Source organism: Felis catus, chromosome F2 (assembly GCF_018350175.1).
Source record: "Felis catus isolate Fca126 chromosome F2, F.catus_Fca126_mat1.0, whole genome shotgun sequence".
Classification (NCBI taxonomy): Eukaryota; Metazoa; Chordata; class Mammalia; order Carnivora; family Felidae; genus Felis; species Felis catus.
In genome coordinates, this window is record NC_058385.1 from 49107092 (window position 1) to 49128811 (window position 21720).

The 21720-nt window shown below is 36.7% G+C and overlaps 1 protein-coding gene across 1 annotated transcript in view; it reads left to right on the forward strand.

Annotated features, from left to right (window-relative positions):
• The window catches only part of DCAF13 (DDB1 and CUL4 associated factor 13), a 28716-nt gene extending 7777 nt beyond the window's left edge, over window positions 1–20939 (forward strand). The window contains exons 4-11 of the mRNA XM_006943342.5: window positions 596–685; window positions 2138–2293; window positions 6366–6443; window positions 8518–8600; window positions 12890–13054; window positions 18132–18267; window positions 19437–19600; window positions 20301–20939. Coding sequence (XP_006943404.3) covers window positions 596–685; window positions 2138–2293; window positions 6366–6443; window positions 8518–8600; window positions 12890–13054; window positions 18132–18267; window positions 19437–19600; window positions 20301–20388 — 960 coding nt within the window. The 3' untranslated portion in view covers window positions 20389–20939. The remainder of the gene's footprint in view (window positions 1–595; window positions 686–2137; window positions 2294–6365; window positions 6444–8517; window positions 8601–12889; window positions 13055–18131; window positions 18268–19436; window positions 19601–20300) is intronic.
• Window positions 20940–21720: the final 781 nt, after the last annotated feature.

Consider the following 21720-nt stretch of genomic DNA (forward strand, 5'->3'; position numbering starts at 1 on the left):
GAGAGAGAGCGCACACGCACGCTCGTGAGCGTGAACAAGCAGGGGAGGGGCAGAGAGAGAGGGAGAGAGAGAATCCCAAGCGCTGTCAGCACAGAACCTGATGCAGGGTCGAACTCATGAACCGTGAGATCATGACCTGAACGGAAACCATGAATCAGAAACTTAACCAACTGAGCCACCCAGGCACCCCTGGAATTTTATGTTTATGTCACGTATCAGATTGGTTCAAACTTTTTAATGAGTAACATGATATCAAAATACCATTTTATTATAATTCATTTTTCTTCCTAATTTGAAATGCCATCTTTTTTACAGTATGCTTTTTTTTTTTTTTTTTTGCCGAACTTATGACCTTTGTTCGTGCTCTCCTTTTGCTCTACTCACACTGTCTTATTTTAATTTTATGTACTGTATGTATTTGTCACAAATCTTTACTATAACATTTTGGGATATTAACGTATCAGTAAATACAATACTGGAAGTATATGGGATGTGTATTTTTTAAAATAGAGATGTTTATCATTTGATGTATATGTTAGCATGTTTACAGTTTATAACAGTTGTCCATTATCATCTTAATAATAAATGTTTCTAGGTTGGTGATGACAAAACTGTGAAGCAGTGGAAAATGGATGGACCAGGCTATGGAGAAGAGGAGGAACCGTTGCATACAATATTAGGAAAGGTACAAAAAAAAAATTGACTTATATTTGCTTATTAAAATCCTTCTGTTTTACTAAAATTATTTCAGAATTTTAATTTAAAAAAAAAGATGTAAATGAGACTTGAGCCTGCAATAATTGACCTTTTTTAAGCAATATTTAATGCAGTTTAAGGTCCTTTGCAGCTGAAGAATTTGAATGGTTCTTTGGTATTCATTGTATTGGGTTCAGTTTCTGTGTTTAGCCAAAGGATGCAGTGAAACATTTTCTGTGGCAAGTCCATGGGAGAAAATCTATACGAAAAATAATGCTTCAGATTCTCTCTGATTTATATTATAGATCTTACACAAAACTCAGAATGTCTTACTGGAAAGAACCCCTTAGGCAGTGAAGAGGTATTATAATATGATGCTTTTCGTATAAATCTCATTGATATCTCTTACAACATTATTCTGCAAATCAGGCGACATGGTTTAGTTATAGCTTAAGTGTAATTCAGATCATATGGCCTACCTGTGTTTTATAATGTTTACATTTTGATACTAAGCAAACTTCTAAAGTTCGATTTAATCTTGAAATATATGCATTTTAAAAATCAGTTTGCCATTTCAGTATCATGTTGGTATATATTTAAGTTCTGCTTTTCAGATTAAGTGTTTTTAAAGGCACATAGAGGTGGGACATGAGTATACAATGGAAATAATTGGCAAATCAGTAATTCCTAAAACAAAATTGGTTTCCCTCTTGTAAAATGTCTTTTCTCCAGGATTTCCAAATATTTTTGAAATATTTCATCTTAACCTGTATATTTGTGGTAGTGGGGATTAAATCTTACTATGGAAAAGATTGTCAGACTTGCCTTCATAAATAACAATTGGAAGCCTGCAGATGCTGCTAAGAGTTCTTAAAAGCCTAAAGTATTGGCTAAATATTTCCCTCTTATTTGCTTTGCAAACATTTTTTTACCACATAGTACAAAGACAAATTTTAATCTGGCCCTGAATAGATCTTTTAAGTGGATATCAAAATTTATGACATTTTATTGATTTTAACAATATTAGCATCCACCCTTGCCAGCTTTATTCCTCCCCCTGAATGTTAATCCTGTTGTTGGTTTCTGTTTTTCTGCCTGGGAATCAGTACTTCATGTGTTCAATGTGGAACTAAGTGTTTTAGACCTTACCTTTGTGTTTCATTAATTAGTTCCAAGGTCCTTCAAATACCCAATGATGATTTAAGGATTACTTCAGTGATAAGTATTTAAATTTAAATACATCCCCTGTTAATGTTTTTTCCAGAAGGTGTGATAAAGAAACCTTTACTGTTTCCTCCTTTAAGGAAAGGCTTCAAAGAAGTTTCTTTGTAAATAGGGACTTTTTCTTAAAAAAAAAAAAATGAGAGTATTATTTAAAATATTATGTAGATTTGAAATGTTAATGATAGATCCATTTATAACAACATCTTTGCTTTTAAAGACAGTATATACAGGGATTGATCATCACTGGAAGGAAGCTGTTTTTGCCACATGTGGACAGCAAGTAGACATTTGGGATGAACAAAGAACAAGTCCTATATGTTCAATGACCTGGGGATTCGACAGTATAAGTAGTGTTAAATTTAACCCAATTGAGGTAATGCTTCTTTTTGAAATATGTTCTGCTTACTCTTTCCTTATTTAATAATTTCAGCTCTGTTTAGGAAACTTTTGAGTGTGTGTTATAAGAATTTTTTTTTTTTTTTTTTTTTTTTTTTTTTAATCTTAATGGGCTTCTGGCATTTGGTTAGTTCTCCAGATTGTACCTGAGTTCTGATACCTTTGGTCAGATCTTGACGTGTTTGCCCACTTTATACACTGTTACACCAGTGTTATACTCCGTTACAGGAGAGTGTGTGCATGTGCTCGTAAGCAAGTTCTGGTGAAACTTCAGTTTTACTCATGCCTTCAGAACTCATGTTCCACAGATTACATCATTGTACCTTTGGGAAAACGTTCATTTCTTAATTCTCTTCAAGGTCAGAAGAGGCATTTAGCATTGTTTTCTCTTGTAAGTGACGAGGGCACTAATGATTTATAGTAATGATTACTATCCTGCATGATGATAGTTCATTTTTCTTTGCTCAGAAGTCTAATATGATGATTCCTAAGTCCTTCCAGGTCTAAGGAAAGAGTTGGAGATTAACCACTACTTATTGGTTATTCAGGTCTGAATTTAGGAAAGGAGGCTGCCCTAAAGCCTAGATTAATCTAGCCTTTGGACTTCAGACCTTTCCATGAGCTATTTCTGAATACGTAACAATAGGTAAACTCATTGTCCAGAAGACTCAGTAAAGATGCCTTTTCCCCCGCAGAAAAAAAAGGAAATTGCTTCATGTATAGCTAATCTTAGAAGTTAGTAGGAAATTATCATGTTAGATGGTATGTTAGATGGTATTAAAGAATAAATAACCTGATAGGTAAGTTTTATACTCTCAGACACCCGAGCTGGTAAAGTGGAAGAAAGATTAAGTCAAAGTAGCAGGGTATAAAATTGTTTGTATGAAGTATTGGAATGTGAGATGCTGTAGTTTGATGAGAGTTTGGCCTTGTGGTGCTGCTGAGAAGTCATACAGTCAGAGGACACCCTTCCTGCCCTGAGCATATACCTTTCTGCACACTTCTGAGAGAGTCTACAGGTCTAGAGCAGGGGTTGGCAAACTATGGTTCATGAGCCCACTGTCTGTTTTTGTAAATCAGGTTTTACACAGCCATACCCTTTTGTTTACATATTACTTGTAGCTGCCTTTCTGCTATGACAGCAGAATGACCCGTGAGGTCTAAAGTATTTGCTGTCTGGTCCTTTACAGAAAACGTTTGCTGATCATTAGTCCAGAGTATTTATCAGTACTATATCTTTTTCACTCCATCGTCTTTTGGTTGTAGAAGTGAGATATGGCCTGAAGTGCAAGTCAGCTTTGCAGAGCCAGGCCAAGGTGACAATAGACAGAAGCAGGTGGCGACAAACACAAGCCATTTGTAGGAACATTTTGTGTCCTACTTGGTGTGGAGCTAAACTGGAAATGTATTTGTGCTGGTGTACCTTGGCATTGACCTTATACAAGTCACACTCCTTCTCTGTATTTGTTTCTTTATTTTTAAAATGAGATTAATTAGATCTTTCAGCATACATTATAGGTTTGTCATGAGGGTAAAACGTGATAAAAATGTGAATATTTTTTAAAGATGCTACCCAAATTTAAGATGATGTTACTACTATTAAAAAAATAAACAGAACAGAGATATTGATTTCTACTTCTGCGAGGGATAAACAGTATCTTGCTTGTCTGTTTTGGTGAACACCTGTGTCAGAAGAGCTGATGATTAATTCCAAAATCATAATTAGTTATTAGTGATGACATAGTGACCATGTTTTTCAAACTTGCCTGTATAACAACTATATTTGTTCAGCCATGTGGTTTTATTTATTTTTTCTTTAAATTACCCTTATGAACTGACTTAGTGGTAGAAACAAATGGTATGCTTGTCTCTCATCCTATACTAAACTTAATGGGAAGGGGATGTGGCTGTAAACAAATGGAGTATATTTGTCTCCTCTAATCATTAATAATTAATTTCCTGTTAAAATATTGAAGCCTAGCATTTTGATAAAGCCAAAAATTTTATGCTGAATATTACCCCATTTTATAGTGTAAAAGTCGACTTTCAGTCTAGGTAGAATTTTTTGCTTTGCTCAGATTAAGGTCTCATAAACTTTTAGAAATGGAACTTAGACCTTGGTTTCTTGAGAAACCAAGAAAAGTTGAAAGGAGTCACTAACTAGGGGAAAGTCTCTGAGGAAGTGATTTAAAAAGGAAGGTTTTGGAAAGGACTGAGTTCATGGTTGTAGCATTAGCTTTATGATGTTTTATTTGAGCTGTGTACACACACAGAGTAGGAGTTAGCTGGTCATGTAACTGTGCAGTAAATAACTCTTCTTGTTCCTCCTACACGTATAGTAGGAAGTGATAGGCAGAAGCCAAGAGTTATGTCAGGAACCATGAGTAAGGAGGCCTGGTGGGACTCAGGCCCTGCTGGTAGGTGGGGGGCTTGATTTCATATAATGCCAAGGGTCAGTTATATCAGTACCTTCAATACTACTATGACTGACTTATAAATAAATGTTTGAAACATCTTGAAACAATTGGACAAAGAATAGGCCTAGTTTATACAAAGTTAATGAACATGAGGAAATGTTTACTGAAAAGCACTAGTTTGTATAATTAGGAAATATTGCCATACAGAAATGAACTTCTAAATGCCACTACTTAATGCTTCCAGTTGCAGTGAAATGGACATATTTCCACACTGCAGTGTATATTGATACAGCTCTTTGGAAAACAATTAGTCCTAAACATCAAAAGCCATAAAATTATTCATGCTTTTGTTTAAAAAAAATTTTTAGGCGTATTTATTTATTTATATTTTATTTTATTTTTGAGAGAGAGAGAAAATGAGCAGGGGAGGGGGAGGGGCAACAAGAGAGGGGTGGGTAGAGAATCCAAAGCAGGCTCTGCACTGACAGCAGAGAGCCCAGTGTGGGGATCAAACTCCAAACCGGAATATCATGACCTGAGTTGAAGTAGGACATTTAACCCACTGAGCCACCCAGGTGCCCTATATTTATTTTTTGAGAGAGAGAGAACAGGTAAGCATGTGGGGGAGGGGCAGTGAGAGAGGAAGAGAGAGAGAAACCCAGGAATTCTCCACACTGTCAGTACAGAGCCTGATGCAAGGCTCAGACTCAGAAACCTTGATATCATGACCTGACCCAAGATCAAGAGTCGGATGCTTAACCAACTGAGCCACCCAGGCATCCCTGTTTATACTTTTTTTTTTTTAATTTTTTTTTAAGGTTTATTTATTTTTGAGAGAGGGAGTGTGAGTGGGGGAGGAGCAGAGAAAGATGGAGACAGAATCAGAAGCAGGCTCCAAGCTCTGAGCTGTCATCACAGAGCCCATCGTAGGGCTCAAACTCACTAACTGTGAGATCATGACCTGAGCCAGTCGGACACTCAACCGACTGAGCCACCCAGGCACCCCAATACTTTTTGATTCAGTAATCCACTACTGAAATTTTAACCTTATAAAAAGAAGAATTGGCGTTTATGAAAATGTTATCTGAAGTGTTATTGATAATACTGAAAAACAGGAAATAGGTCTAAGTTGAAGAATGGATAAATAAAATCTGTTCAGTTGTAAAAAGAACACAGATTTATCTGTACACTGCAACACTACCTTGTAAAATATACACACGGGCATTTAGCAGTGAAAATACTTGACTTGGGGTGCGTGGGTGGCTCAAGTCGGTTAAGCAACCAACTTCGGCTAAGGTCATGATCACATGATTCATGAGTTTGAGTCCCGCTTTGGGCTGTGTACCGTTAGCTCAGAGCCTGGAGCCTGCTTCGGATTCCATGTCTCCCTCTCTGTCTTCCCCTCTCCCCCAACTCACACTCTCTCTTTCTCAAAAATAAAATAAATAAAAAGAAGATACTTAACTAAGGTTGCTGAGATTGAGTGATTCATTGTACTCTCTTAAAATAGACTTTAATGTTATAAATTTGTATCTTAAACATTAAGGGTAATTGAATCATTTGTTCATTGAATGGACATGGTTTGCTGCCAAACTTGGCTTTTAACTGGAGATGGTTGTACTTATTTTTCAGACATTTCTCTTGGGAAGTTGTGCTTCTGACAGGAATATAGTACTATATGACATGAGGCAAGCTACTCCCCTGAAAAAGGTGAGTTTCAGTTTCTTTTCTGCTTTTACAATTGTTAATGTGTTCTTCTATGGAGTGAGTAACAAAAAATATGGAACGAATGTTTTTTTCTTAATTAAATTTTTTTTCATATGTTTTTAGAAGCCAAAGTGATCATAATGGCATTCTCTCAGGCACCTGTTCCTTTTTAGAGACCCTTACATTTTCACTAGGTATTGTATCCTAGTTATCTTTGTATCTTCCTTAATGCCAGGAAGTTTTAGGTATCTAATTCAGACTTAACGGAGTTCAGAGTTCTTTTTAAAAAAATTTTTTTTAGTGTTCATTCATTTCTGAGAGACAGAGCCAGAGCATGAGTGGGGGAGAGGTAGAGAGAGGGAGGCACAGAATCCGAAGCAGGCTCCAGGCTCTGATCTGTCAGCACAGAGTCTGATGCTGGGCTCGAACTCACAAACTGCAAGATCATGACCTGAGTTGGATGCTTAACCGAGTCAGTCACTCAGGTGCCCCACTGAGTTCAAACTTTTTAAGTGTTGATCCCATTACTTCACACACCATGATTATCATATGATACATATAGTATTCTGTTCCAGAACATTTTGCAATTGACACACATAACCAGCTTTATTTAATTACATGCTGTTTTATTTAGATAAATAATATCTTGTCCAAGGTGGTAGATTTCCCAGCAGTCATTCTAGGACTTAGATATCAAAGCTAATACAACCTTAAGCTGACTATCAACAGAGAAATGTATTGTCAGTAAAGAGAAGAGTGCCATTGTAAGTATAAAGTTGATTTCAGGTGCTCCAAATCTGAGGGTGCAGAAGGGCCTAGACACCGTTCATGTGCCATGAGGCCATTGTGATAATCCACACGGAAAAGAAATGCTTTTAATATTTTTGTTGTTCCTAAACCATTTTCACAACATGTAATAAATTCCAAAATACTAGAAGTAGAGTACATTCCTTAAAGTTTCAACTGCATAAATATGATCATCTTTCCAAATTACCACTTTAATCATTTCACTCCTTCATGATGATCTAGTGGGCACATCTCACGTGAACTTTGAGACCTTTAGACCTTGAGCAAGTAACTTAATCTTTGTTTCTCCTGTAAAATGAAGATATTAATAATTACTTTCCAGCACATGGGTGAAAATAAGACATGGTATTTTAAACATTTAGCAGAATGCTAAGATGAAATCTAGTGTGATAAGTAGTAGTTTCTGCCTCCTCTGCCCTTCATTCTCTGTTTTTTAATGGCGTTCCATAACTTTAGGTTGAAGAAAAGAACTATAGCCTGGTTTTCAAGGCCTTCCAAATCTGGTCCCTATTTGCATTCTATTTATTTGTTTGTTTCAGTCAGTAAGAGAACATTTAAATAGGGGTTGTCATAGGCAGGTCACCTTGGTGGATGCAGAGATGCTATTTTTTATTCTTTGTTCTGTATACTAGACTATCATTGTTTCTTCTATTTTTTCCTCTCCTAAGTGTACTAGATCTCAACCAGGGGTGTCTTTTTAAAAATGTGGAGAGGCATTATAGAGACTGGCATTTATGGACAGGTGCCTGAGAGGCTAAACGTCTACAGTGGACAGTTACACACAACACACAATCATCTTGCTCAGAATGCTAGCAGTGTTCTTGTTGAGAAACACTAATATACTGTTCCTTCACAGGTCAGCTCAAATCGTGCTTCTCTTTTGAAACCTTTCTTCTCCTCTTAAACCCTAAAGTCATTAATTTTGCCCCCAATTTGATACTTGATCATTTACTGTTTCTTTGTTAATATTTTAGTATTTCTTATGTATATCTCCTTTTCCTGACTAAGCTCAATAATAAGTTATTTGAGGTTGAGGGACCATTGAGTAGTTTTATATTTTTCAGTATCTACTACTCTGTGTACTCAGGAAACAATTATTGATTGATTTCCTTTCCTATTGCATGGAGCTGAGTACTGTGCACATGATGGGTATTTGCTAAATATGTGCTTAAATCAGTGAAAAAGAAGGAAAAGACATGAAGTGGGAGATTTATCCATTTGAGAGGGAATTGATTTCATGGTAATGGGTTACTGTATTTTTCCCTTCCAGGTCATCTTAGATATGAGAACAAACACAATTTGTTGGAACCCTATGGAAGCTTTCATTTTTACTGCAGCAAATGAAGATTACAAGTAAGTTTTCTTCTTTTTATAACTTGCTTGTTTCTATCAGAAATGGCTCAATTGGATAAATCATACTAATGAAATATGTTTTCATAGGTAGTAGTTCTTGATATACAAGGTAGAAAATGGTCATTTGTTTCGCTCAAAAGTACATATATTTCCCAAATTGGAGAAGAACTTGTTAGAAAAAAAAATTGAGTTTTCAAAATGATACAGATCAGGAACAGAAAACTGATCTGAAGACCAAATCCTGTCTGCTGCCTGTTTTCGTAAATACTTTTATTGGAATATAACTGTGTTCATTTATGTATTGAATATGGGTCCTTTTGTGCCATAGTGCCTTAGTTGAGTGGTTGCAGAAGCAGCCATGTGGCTCACAAAGTTGAAAATATGTATAATCTGGCCCTTTCTAGAAAAAATTGGCTGCTTTCTGCTTTACACCATGCAAATAATGACTGAACCATACATGTTTTGTTTTTTTTTTTAATTTTTTTTTTTCAACGTTTATTTATTTTTGGGACAGAGAGAGACAGAGCATGAATGGGGGAGGGGCAGAGAGAGAGGGAGACACAGAATCGGAAGCAGGCTCCAGGCTCTGAGCCATCAGCCCAGAGCCTGACGCGGGGCTCGAACTCACGGACCGCGAGATCGTGACCTGGCTGAAGTTGGATGCTTAACCGACTGTGCCACCCAGGTGCCCCGAATCATACATGTTTTAATAGAAACTAAAAATATTTGCCTACAGGGGTACCTGGGTGACTCTGTTGGTTAATAAGCATTTGACTCTTGGTTTCAGCTCAGGTCATGGTTTGTGGGATCCAGCTCCACATCAAGCTCTGAGATGACAGCATAGAGCCTGCTTCGGATTCTCTCTTTGTCTGTGTGTCTCTCTCTCTCTCTCTCTCTCTCTCTCTCTCTCTCTCTCTGTCCCTCCCCTGCTCTTCCTCCCTCTTTCTGTTTCTCTCTTTCTCTCAAAATAAACATTAAAAAAAATATTTACCTACAAAATCTGTAGCTCTTCACAAAGCTGATGCTCATGTAGTCATGTTATCAGCATCACTATTACTTCAGCAAGACAAAAGGAAAAATACAGTTTCATTTTTACCCTAACATTTACAGATATGTTATTCTATGACTCCACGTAAAGATGACTTAGCCTTACATTTTTGACCTAGATGGAATTTTATGATCCCTATGTATCGCCTTAAAACTTGTCAAGGCATTTCACATTGGCTGTCTTATGTTATCTTTTCAGTATCCCTGTAAGGGAGGTAGGACATGTATGTTACCCCTTTTTAGAGATGAGGATGTTAAAACTTGGAGTTTAATCTTAGGAAAAAGTGTCTTTTCTTTTCTTTCTTTCTTTCTTTTTTTAAATCCAAAGCGTGTGTTGTAGTGTAATGCTTGTGGTAGATTCTTAACACATGTTTTTTTGAGAAGTTGGAAGTTTCTCATTGGATTGAACTTTAGATCTTCTGTATTTAAGTTCTTTGTTCTTTCCACTATTATTATTTGTGAAAACATAAATTAGCTCAGAAATAGGATTTATCACACGATGTTTTAGTGGTACCAACTAAAAACATCTATTATGGTTTTCTGTACTCAAACTCAGTTGAATTCTCATTAGCAAGGAATATCAAACCAAATTAATTGAAGCTCTTTTAGCCTTTATCAACGTTTTGAAATTAAATGGCCTTATTCCAGTTAAAAGAAATATAATATTTTGCTGACCAGCCTTATTAAGGTTTCTGAAGTTTGTTCTAATTAGCTATTTTGGCAAGATACCTTTTTTACAGACCCCTGGACTTTCTCCATTCTTGCCTTGGAAAGAATTTCATATGGCACCTGAAACAAAGAGCACATCGCTTATAAGGGGTGACTGTTTGACTACTATAATTGCTCTTACTTGAAAGTCATCTTGCTATAGTATATATTTTTTATATTTTCTTTCTTTTATTGCCTGCTAAATAGTCTAATAATTCTGAATTCGAAACGCAAGTTGAAGTCTAGACCCAACCAGTAACTGCTGTAGAAATTTGGAGTAGGCATGTAAACTAACTTGTGCCATAGTCTCATCATCTATAAGATAATAGAGTTGAAATAGATGATCCCTAAAGAATCCTATAACACCAAACTTTGTGTATGTAAACATTGTCTATCCAAATGGATTCATTTGCTTAGATTTTGAATAAGTTCTTAACATTTTTCTTGGGTAGAGATTAAAACAGAATTTACTAAAAAAAAAACAGAATATGCTGAAACAAAGCAAAGCTGGTTGACAACCACTGCTCTAGAGAAGGAAAATAAACAAAGCAGTTGTCAACTCAGAAATGTAACCTCAGAGATCAGTATGACATTGGCTGACAATCCTGTGGTATGTTGGGGTATTTAAAGTTTATTTATTTTGAGAGAGAGGGGGAGAGAGAGAGAGGGAGAGGGAGAGGGAGAGAGAGAGAGAGAGAGAGAGAGAGAGAGAGAGAGAGAGAGAGAGAATATCCCAAGTATGCTTCGAGGCTGACAGCGTGGAGCCCAATGCAGAGCTAGACCTGTGAGATCATGACCTGAGCTGAACTCAAGAGTAGGACATTAAACCGACTGAGCCACCTTGGCACTATGGTTGAGAGATTTAAAAAAGAACAATGACTTGTCTCTTGAGAATTTTATGTTATTGGGGATATTTTGTCAGTAGCATGAGTGACTTATCACAACAATTGTGTTAAAAGAATATTCTTTTTGAAGTGTTACATCAATTTTTAAACATTTTGATATAGTATTCGGCTTATTTAAAAGTTGCAAAAATGGTATGTGGTAGCCAGCTTCCCTTAATGTTAACATCTTATGTAACCATAATGGAATTAGGAAAACCAAGAAATTAATGTTGGTACAGTACTATAAACTACAGACTTTATTCCATCACTAGTCATTCCATTACTATTCTTTGTCCATTCTAGGATCCAGTGCAGGATCCCACACTGCATTTGATTGTCATGTCTCCTTTGCTCAGTTTGTGACTGTTCTCAATCCCCCCAGTCTTTTATGACCTTAGTACTTTTGAAAAGGATTTACTTGTTAATTATCTTGTAGACTGTCCTTAATTTGGGCTTACTGATGTTTTCTCATTATTTAGATTGAGATTTTGTATGTTTTGCAAGAATACCACAAAACTGATGTGTCCTTCTTGGTTCATCACTTTGGGGTACATGATGTCACTCTAATTACCGGTGGTGTTAATCTTGATCACTTAGGGTGGTATCTGCCAAGTTTCTGCATTGTAAAGTTACTATGTTTTTCCTTTTGTAATTCACATTTATCTTTGGGGAGATACTTTGAAATTATGTAGATATCCTGTTTCTCCTCATACTTTTGCTCAGTAATCTTAGCATCTTGAAGTGTTTTGATATTTGGAACTTGACTATAGTAATGCTCTGTTATTATTGTCCATTGTGCATGTTGGCTCATTTGAAGCATTATTCTTTTAGCTATTGATTAAGGGTGTTTAAATCTTGAAAATCATGATTTTTTTTTTTTTTAACCAACCGTGCATATAGTTTTCTAATTTTAGTATGCCCTTTGGAAAAGCCATGGTCACTCTTACATATCACTAATAAAAGTGGAACTTTATTGGAAATGTTTTGTCAACTTAAAAATCTTAAAAGTGCTCTTGCTTTTGGATTTAGTAATTTACTTATAGGAATTTGTCCAGATTTAACTAAGTCTGTTCCACTCAAAGATTGAATTTCAAAAATTCAAATACTGGTATTTCATTGAAATATTATTTAAAATTGAAAGTTGGAAATTTTTTATTAACAACTTATAAGCAAATGTATTTAAATAAATTTTTAAATAATTATGTTCTTTTAACTTATTTAAATAATACGTGACCATAAGTGCTTATAATATGCTACATGAAATATGAGACTACAGAGCTTTATACAATATTATCAATTTTGTTAAAAGTATGTGTTTAAATGTTAGCATGGTGAAAAGCTTAGACGTAATTACATGGCACTAACTGATATTCTCTGGGCGGTGGAATTAAAGGTAGGTTTTGTACTCTGTACTTTTTTGAAAGTTTCACATTTTCTACAATGAGATTTATGTTTATGAAGATAAAGGTGTTTAAGTGTAATCTTAAGGAATAAGAAAAACTGGTAGTATTTTTCCCAATCCCTTAGCTTCCATGTAAAGAGGCTGTATATTTAGATGTGCGTAATTTGGCTAATGGTCTTAGTTTCCTTAGTACCACATATGCTTCTTTATAGACACTTGTATGAAATAATTTAAAAATTCTTTTACAGCTTATATACTTTCGATATGCGTGCACTGGACACTCCTGTAATGGTACATATGGATCATGTATCTGCGGTGCTTGATGTGGATTATTCTCCGACTGGGAAAGAGTTTGTGTCTGCTAGTTTTGATAAATCTATTCGAATCTTTCCTGTGGACAAAAGTAGAAGCAGGTATGTGACTACCAGTAAACCATTTGTTTGATTTTTTTCTTGTCTTCATCATCAGTCCTTTATCTTTTTTGAAAGGTTATTTGGTTATGTGTATAGGGTAGAATTCAACCCAGGTATTGTGACTTGGGATACCAGCTTGCACTGTGTCATCTATGGGCAAAAAGCCTACTGGGCAATTTCTTTCATGGAATAGAAAAGCTAATTTCCTGTGTAAGATAATAGCCTCTTGTATAGTGTGCTGTGGTTTACAAAGCACTTTCATGCATATTCTTGTTCTGTGGTAATACTTTATATGTGTTGGGGAAGCATATGCAAAGCAAAACCCAATTAAGCTGGAGGAAATTTCCCCATAAAAAATGGTAATTAGGGAGCCTAGCTGGCTCCATGCAACTCATGATCTCAGGGTCATGAGTTTGAGCCTCATGTTGGGCATAGAGATTACTTAAAAATTTTTTTGTTTTAAATGATAATTAAGATGCACTTAGGTAGCTCAGTCAGTGTCCTGCTCTTGATCTTGGCTTAGGTCATGTTCCCATGGTTCATGGGATCGAGCCCCGCATCAGGCTGCACAATGCACGGAGCCTGCTTGGGATTCTATCCCCCTCCCTCCCTCCGTCTCTCTCTCTCTCTCTCTCTCTCTCTCACCCCCCTCCCCCACTCACACACACATGCATGCTCTCTAAAATAAAGTTGTAAAAAAATGATAAAGCAGTATGGTGGTGTTGCTCACATGTGAAGATATGACTTTCTGCATTTTGATACAATAATAATACTGATACTGAGATTTAAAATTAATCCAAGTGAATGTTCTCTCTAAAATAGCATATAAATATATATATACAGCACATGCATACATAGACATCTATGCGTATACTTGATTGAGTGTCCTACTCTTGCTTAGTGGAATTCAAGCTCAGTAGGGAGAAGATGGACTTGCTGAAAGATAACAGAGTGATTGGAGGTAGGAAAGGAAAGGAGAGGAGTGATGGAATCTGGGAGAGGAAAGAAGACAGAACATGTGTAATGAGGGCGGAAGCTGATGATTTGTGCCAGAGGGCAGCAATGTGGAGCTGGTAAAGCAGTTTACCCAGCTTCGTAAAGATTGATGGTAGCAGAGTTGTTTGGGGATCCTTCCTTCACTTAAAAAAAAAATCTAGAGATTATTCACTTCGGTGTTGTAATGACACAGTCTGGAGAAGTCTCACCATTTTAGTGCAGTGATGAGAATTTTGATCACTACTTCCGCTGATAACTAGCCTAGCTTCTACAGTGCTGAAGCTTTTTGAGTCTTTTGAAAGAATGACATTCATTTTCAGAGGCGTGTTGTGTCCTTCTCCTGATTCACCGTTGTTCTGTTCCAGCAGGGTCAGCACTAGGACGCATCTGAGTGAGGTGCCTCGGTGCAGAATTCAAGGAGGTACTGGTTGTTAGGGGTGTGCAGGTGCCAGCCCTGCATCTGTACTGCACCTGCTTCACCTTAGTCCCAGCCTTGTTTCAGAAACAAAAGACCTTTCAGATAGCGCCTCCTGACAGTCCAGCAACTCATCCACACCTTTTTCGGTGATAGCCAGCCTGCTTTGTTTAACTCTTTGGTGTTTTTACTTGCGATAGTTGCATCTTTCTACCCTGTAATTTGTGGGGTCCATACTGATTCCTGACCCTTTTGGTATCGTTGATTACCAGCGTATCATTGTCATCATCATTGTGTATCTGATTAAAAAGGTGCTTGGGGGGGCGCCTGGGTGGCGCAGTCGGTTAAGCGTCCGACTTCAGCCAGGTCACGATCTCGCGGTCCGTGAGTTCGAGCCCCGCGTCAGGCTCTGGGCTGATGGCTTGGAGCCTGGAGCCTGTTTCCGATTCTGTGTCTCCCTCTCTCTCTGCCCCTCCCCCGTTCATGCTCTGTCTCTCTCTGTCCCAAAAATAAATAAATAAAAAACGTTGAAAAAAAAAATTAAAAAAAAAAAAAAAAAAAGGTGCTTGGGGGTGCCTGGGTGGCTCAGTTGGTTGAGTGTCAGACTCTCGATTTTGGCTTAGGTCATGATCCCCCAGGATCGTGGAGCCCGGCATCGGGCTCAGCGCTGAGGTGTGGAGCCTGCTTAGGATTCTCTCTCCCCACCTCTGCCCCTCTCCCCTGTTTGCCTGCTCTCTCTCTCTCTCTTTAAAATAAAAAAAAAAAAAAAAAATTAAAAAAAGATGCCTGAATCAAAAGCATATTGACTAGAGTGTTGTGATGATTTTGATCTTCCCTCCATCCTCTCCACTGTAGAACTCCTGGTGTTGGTTTCCGTATGGCTGTTGCGTCGTTTACAACTTGATATTCTGCAGACTGTCATGAATGGTTTGTTGGGATTATTCAGTCAGGCCCAAGGCAGGGCCGATAGTTTCTATTCTTACATTCCTAGAAGATACCAAGAAGCAAGGGAATGTGGCCTTCCATTATTTTCTTTGCATCAGAACCTCCAAAGGTGGTAGGACAATACTTTTCTAACATGATGAATAAGCAGGCACAAAGAATGGGAAAAGAACAAACAAGAAAGACAAAGAGCATTGAGGATGTTTAGACACCTATGATCTCAAGGCCCTTGCAGCTGAGTTCAAGCTGAATTATTGCAAAGCCACTGTGGGCAGCCAAATGTAGGTCTATCTAAAAATCTCAAGTAGTTCCAAACTTGTATGGAGTAAGGAATTATGCCCCATTTCCAGGGAATTGTCTGTCTGCTGATGTCGTTTGGAGATTTTTGTAATCACAGTGGTAGTATATGCTACTTGTTGAATTTAGATGTAAGTGGTATTTCCTCTGACCTTTGCCTTCATCTGCTTAAAAGCTAGTTTGAGTTAATTCTGCGGTCTGCTCTATCTGGTTCATTACAAACCCTCAAGTAACATAGCTAGTGCTTTGAAGAATCTTTATTTTTAAAATGTTTTTCTTTGAAAGACCTTAAAATGGTTAAAGTGTATTTTTAAAGTAAACTTTTAATAGATTATTAAAAGCTACAGGTAAGTCAGTATTTGAAATCAGGCTTTTTCCCCCCCCAAAGTTTATTTTACTTATTTTGAGAGAGAGCAAGTAGGGGAGGGGCAGAGAGAGAGGGAGAGAGAGAATCCTAAACAGGCTCCGTGCTATTGGCACAGAGCTCAACACAGGACTTGGGGCTTGATCTCATGAACTGTGAGATCATAACCTGGGCCCAAACCAAGAGTCGGATGCTTAACTGACTGAGCCACCCAGGTGCCCTAAAATTAGGCTTCTGTTGGGATTTCATTCAATATTTACTAAGCAAACAAGTAAATGACTGGCATTCACATGGATTAAATTTTCTTTTTTTTTTTTGAGAGAGAGAGGGAGACGCAGAACTTGAAGCAGGCTCCAGGCTCTGCATTTATCAGCGTGCGGTGCTTAAACTCACAAACTGTGAGATCATGACCTGAGCTGAAGTTGGATGCTTAACTGACTGAGCCACCCAGGCACCCCTCACATGGCATAATTTGACTGTATACTAAAGAATATAAGTTTTTAAAATGTATTCATCTCCTAACAGTATCACATTTAGTGAGCTTTGTAAACATGCATAAACAAATCTAGAAAAACTCTGCATAGTTTACCATTAAAGAGGATCTATTTTGGTTAAGTAATTAATCACTAGATTTGACTGGTCTAATACATGAAGAGATTATTTTTAATGGTTACTGAAGCCTGATTGAATTTTCTGTCGTTTAAATTCATTATATTGCTAATGAAAAAAGGAGCCTCTTAAATAGGTGAGATTATGAGAACTGAATCTTATAAAAGCAGAGCATTGGAAGGAGAAGAAAAAGTCTATCTCCTCTAGTTTTCATTTTCATAGGATATTCTTTCTAAACGTCCTTCCCCTTTCAGAAATAGATTTCTTAGGGTTTCTGTACATGTTCACTCAAGTGCTTAAAACATTTCCGTTAGAAACAGTGTAAGAAACTAGTTTTGTGAGTGTATTTCAGATATTTTTTATAAATCTGGATTCTGTTTAGTCTGGTCATCATGTATGAGTATTCTTTTTCTGTGCAGAGTATGCTGAGTTTGTTTCCTTTCTCACTCGTCTGCGTTTTGAATCATCTAACCCAGATGTGGAAAATTCATTTCTCCAAAAGCCTCTATTTTTCCTGACCTTGTCTTTTACTTGTTTTTTAATGCTCTCTCAACACTTCCCAATATAGTGTCTTCTGTGAATTCACTTAGCGTGTTTCACAGCCTTTCCAGATAGGTATGATATTTTACATCTCCATTTACTAAATGATTCTTAACTCATCAGACACTTCTGTAACCCTCCCTTTCTGTTCACACATGGAAATCATCCACTCTTACTTCATTTAAGTGAGCTTTTTAAACAATTTGACCAAAACAGAAATCAGACATTAGGATCAGCATATAAGGATGTGCTCTTTGAATGCCATTGCATTTATTTTATTTTCCAGTAAAATGGGGGGGAAAAGTGATTGTTTACCCACATTGATTTGGAAGGAGGGAGGTAATTGATTTATTATTAAAAAAAAATTTTTTTTAATGTTTGTTTTTGAGAGAGAGAGAGAGACAGAGCTTGAGAGGGGGAGGGCCAGAGAGAGAGGGAGACACAGAATCTGAAGCAGGCTCCAGGCTCCGAGCTGTCAGCACAGAGCCTGATGCGGGGCTTGAACTCACCAACCGCGAGATCATGACCTGAGGTGAAGTCGGACGCTTAACCACTGAGCCATGCAGGCGCCCCTGATTTCTTATTTTTAAAAAACTGTAGCTTCAACATATTTTACTTGTGTTATCAGTCTTCAGTAATTCTGTGAACTTTTCTGGGCATCTAGTTTTGCTTAGTTTATATTTATTTTTCTTATTGGATTGTAATTTCTCTGAGGACAAGAATTTTTTTTCTAACTCCTTAGCACTTAGCATAGAACCTTGTTATATTAGTTCAATAAAGGTACATAAAAATTAATTTGAATTTCCCTTTTATATTCTCTTCAGACTCAAAAATGCTACCCAGATACTTGATGGGCAGTGGTTAAAGAAACTCTGTATCAAAATCCTAATTTTACCTTAATTCCTCTTCTGTAGGGAAGTCTATCACACAAAGAGAATGCAACATGTTATCTGTGTAAAATGGACTTCTGACAGCAAATATATTATGTGTGGATCTGATGAAATGAACATTCGTCTGTGGAAAGCTAATGCTTCTGAAAAGTTGGGTGTGGTAAGAGATCCCATTTTCTTTCATTGTCATAAAGCTAGTTTCCAATTTAGTGGGTATGGTTATATTGTAAGGAGAATTTATTTGAAGTACTTAGATCAAACTGGCATAGTTGTGATAAAAATGTTAGCAACAAAACAGACAAGGCTGCATTGAGATTTACTTTTTTCATGTTATAGGCACCTCAGAGACCTTTGTTAATTCAAATGTTTGGTAATATTTGAGCCTTCCTGATTCTTTGTTTTTTCCTTGAGATGAGGAGAGAAGGTGTAGAGACTAGAAGGTTAGAACTGAGAATGCCTGTTCTGTTAAAGGAATAGTAATCAGACGCATCAAACGCTTCAAGTCCCTGTTGAGGTCTTTTAATATCAAAGACAGTGAAACGCTAACTTCAAAAAAAAAATACAGAAAGCTTCAGACTATAAAAAAAAAGATTGAAAGAAGCAATAACAAATATTATCATTGGCTAGCTGTCTCTGGGTTATGGGGTTATGGTTAGCTTTTGTTTTGTTTTTGATGTTTTTCTAAATGTTTCATGTTTAATATTAGAAACATTCAGAGTGTTTATATCAGCAACAAATACTGAGTTTAAAAAGGAAAGGTTAAGCGTGAGTTATTTTCTCCTTAGCTCCAATAGGAAAATCACGATATGATAAACGGCTTTTAAAGACAATTTTATTTTAGGTTTAATGATTGGGAAGTATTATACTATGCCTAGTTTTCAATTCATTGTAAGTTCCTTTAAATCATATCATCCTTAACATTGTTAAATGAAGCCTTATTATTATAGAATTGAATGCTTTTTTTTTCCTGTGTTCAGAAGTTATTTTCACCCCCGCCCCCCAAAATGTTGAGGGATTAACTTAGGTGCTTTTTCTATGTTATTTATGTCTAGAGAAGGTCCAATTCAGTGGTCCACACAGCCCTACTTCCTCAGCACTGATGTTGTCACTTGGTGGCATCTGTCTACATTGTAGATACTGCCCAAAAGGAAATTCAGTGTTAGCAGAGATGATATTTCTAACCTGACCTCATAAAGGGTAGAATTACATTGGCAATTTTGGTTGCATGTCCTAGAAGTTTAATTTTTGTAGGAAAGGGTGCTTCCTAGCTTTGTTATTTGAAGAAAAACAACACGGCATTCATTGAATTATCAAAATACATTTTTCCAGCTTACATCACGAGAAAAAGCAGCCAAAGATTATAACCAGAAATTGAAAGAGAAATTTCAACATCATCCTCATATAAAACGCATTGCTCGTCACCGACATCTACCAAAATCCATCTACAGTCAGATTCAGGAACAGCGCATCATGAAAGAAGCTCGTCGACGAAAGTATGATTTGGGGCATTTGATTCTATTTCAGTACCCTTTTCTAACTTCCCCCTCTCGTCTCACCGAAAATAAACCAAACCCTGCCTTTCGAGGGAATAGTTGATGTTATGCATTAGAGATGTTTTTGAACACTTCCCTGAGCTTTTATTTATTTTTTTTTTCTTTTTCCTGGTAGAAGGAAGAAGCAATGATTATCAGATAATTTTCATTACCTAGTTTTGAAATTATGTTAAAAGGACAACCAGTAAAACTGAATTCCATCAAAATAAGAAAGCATTTCTGCTCATACTAGAGACACTTGTAAATCATGTTTTAAAAAATGATTTCTATTGAAGCTGTAATTAAGAGGTATTATATATTTTCCAAGTTAAAGAATGCAGAGAACTCATAGCACCCATTTCTTAAATAAAAATTTTCTGATATGCTTCATCATAGAATTGTGGATCTAAAGCAGAGCTCCCACCGCCAGTTTCCTCGTAGAATTATATAAAGGACACTGTTATATAATAAGAGAAGCAATTAAATAAGTTAACAGAAGTTGATATCTAGGTACTTTTTACCCAGTCTGATTGTGAAAACATTTTTTTTCAACAGGGATTTTTTTAGTGAAAGAAAAGACTGATTTTTCTGAGACAGTGTTTTTTGGTTAAGGTGATTTCTCATAAGCTTGCTTATATATGTATATTTTGTTTATTTCTAGGGAAGTGAATCGTCTCAAACATAGCAAGCCTGGATCTGTATCGATTGTGTCGGAGAAGAAGAAACACATAGTGGCAGTTGTGAAATAACACTTGGTATTCCTACCGATCCTGATACATGATGATTTGTTACACTTTGATTTGCAAATGTAAATAAAAATACTGGCTCTAGAATAATAACGGACAGTTCAGTTACATGTGTAGAGGAAGTAAAAACTGTCCTGAAAGGTGGCCTGGTTAATGAGACTGTCCGACATTTTATTCTTGATCTTCTTTCTTATGTCATTGAAGAATACAGTATTTGCAAACTAACTTATTCCTTTTAGAAAATGCAGATATACTTTCACTTTGACCTATTATTATAGATATACTCTATGTTTGAATTTACATTCAAGACCAGACATCTCTTTGGTTACCTTTAATATTACTTTGGATAATTAGTGCAATGATTCTTCCTATGATTACACATAACATGGGGAAGGATTATGTCAGAACTTTTTTCAGTTCAATTAATTTTCTGTGTTTTATTTGTATTTGGCTTTTTGAGACCTTAAAGATGATCAGCTTGAATTTATATAACTTTTTAAATAATAATTACAGTTTATGGTCAAGATAATAAAACATCCTTTATTTCAGCATTATAACTTTGATCCACTTCTGCTAAATGATTTCTCTTCAATCTTACTAAATCATAAATAGTTCTTTGTGCCATATGTTGTTTTTTTAAAAATTGTAGTTTAATAAACTCTATTATGAATATATATCACCTCAATTTTAGGAAATTTTAAGTAGAGATTTATTTTAAATACACAAAAATAGGGACACTTGGGTGGCTCATTTGGTTGAGTGTCTGGCTCTTGATTTTGGTCCAGGTCATGATCTCACAGTCGTGAGAGCAAGCCCCATGTCTGGCTCCATGCTGAGCATGGAGCCTGCTTGGGATTCTTTCTCTGTCCCTCTGCCTCCCCCTCCACATGCTCACTCTTTCTCGCTCTCTAAAATAAGAAAAAAAATTAAAAAATAAAAACACAAAAATATACGTTCAGGAATGCATATATATGGGGGGGCCTGGGTGGCTTAGTCGGTTAAGTGTACGACTGTTGGTTTTGGCTCAGGTCCTGATCTCACAGTTGGTGACTTTGAATCCCACATTGGGCTCTGTGCTGACAGCACAGAGCCTGCTGGGGATTCTTTCTCTCTCCCTCTCTCTCTGCCCTTTTCCCGCTCCTGCTCTCTCTGCCTCTCAAAATAAACTTAAAAAAAAAAAAAGAATGCATACATTTGTAGTAAAAATGTAAACGCACGGGGATGATAAAGATCAATATCCGAGCGTGGGAGGAGGACACAGTCAGGGTGAGATACACAGGGGACTTCAGCCCTTTTACTGAGGTAATAATCTCTTAAGTTGTGTGCTCATTCTAT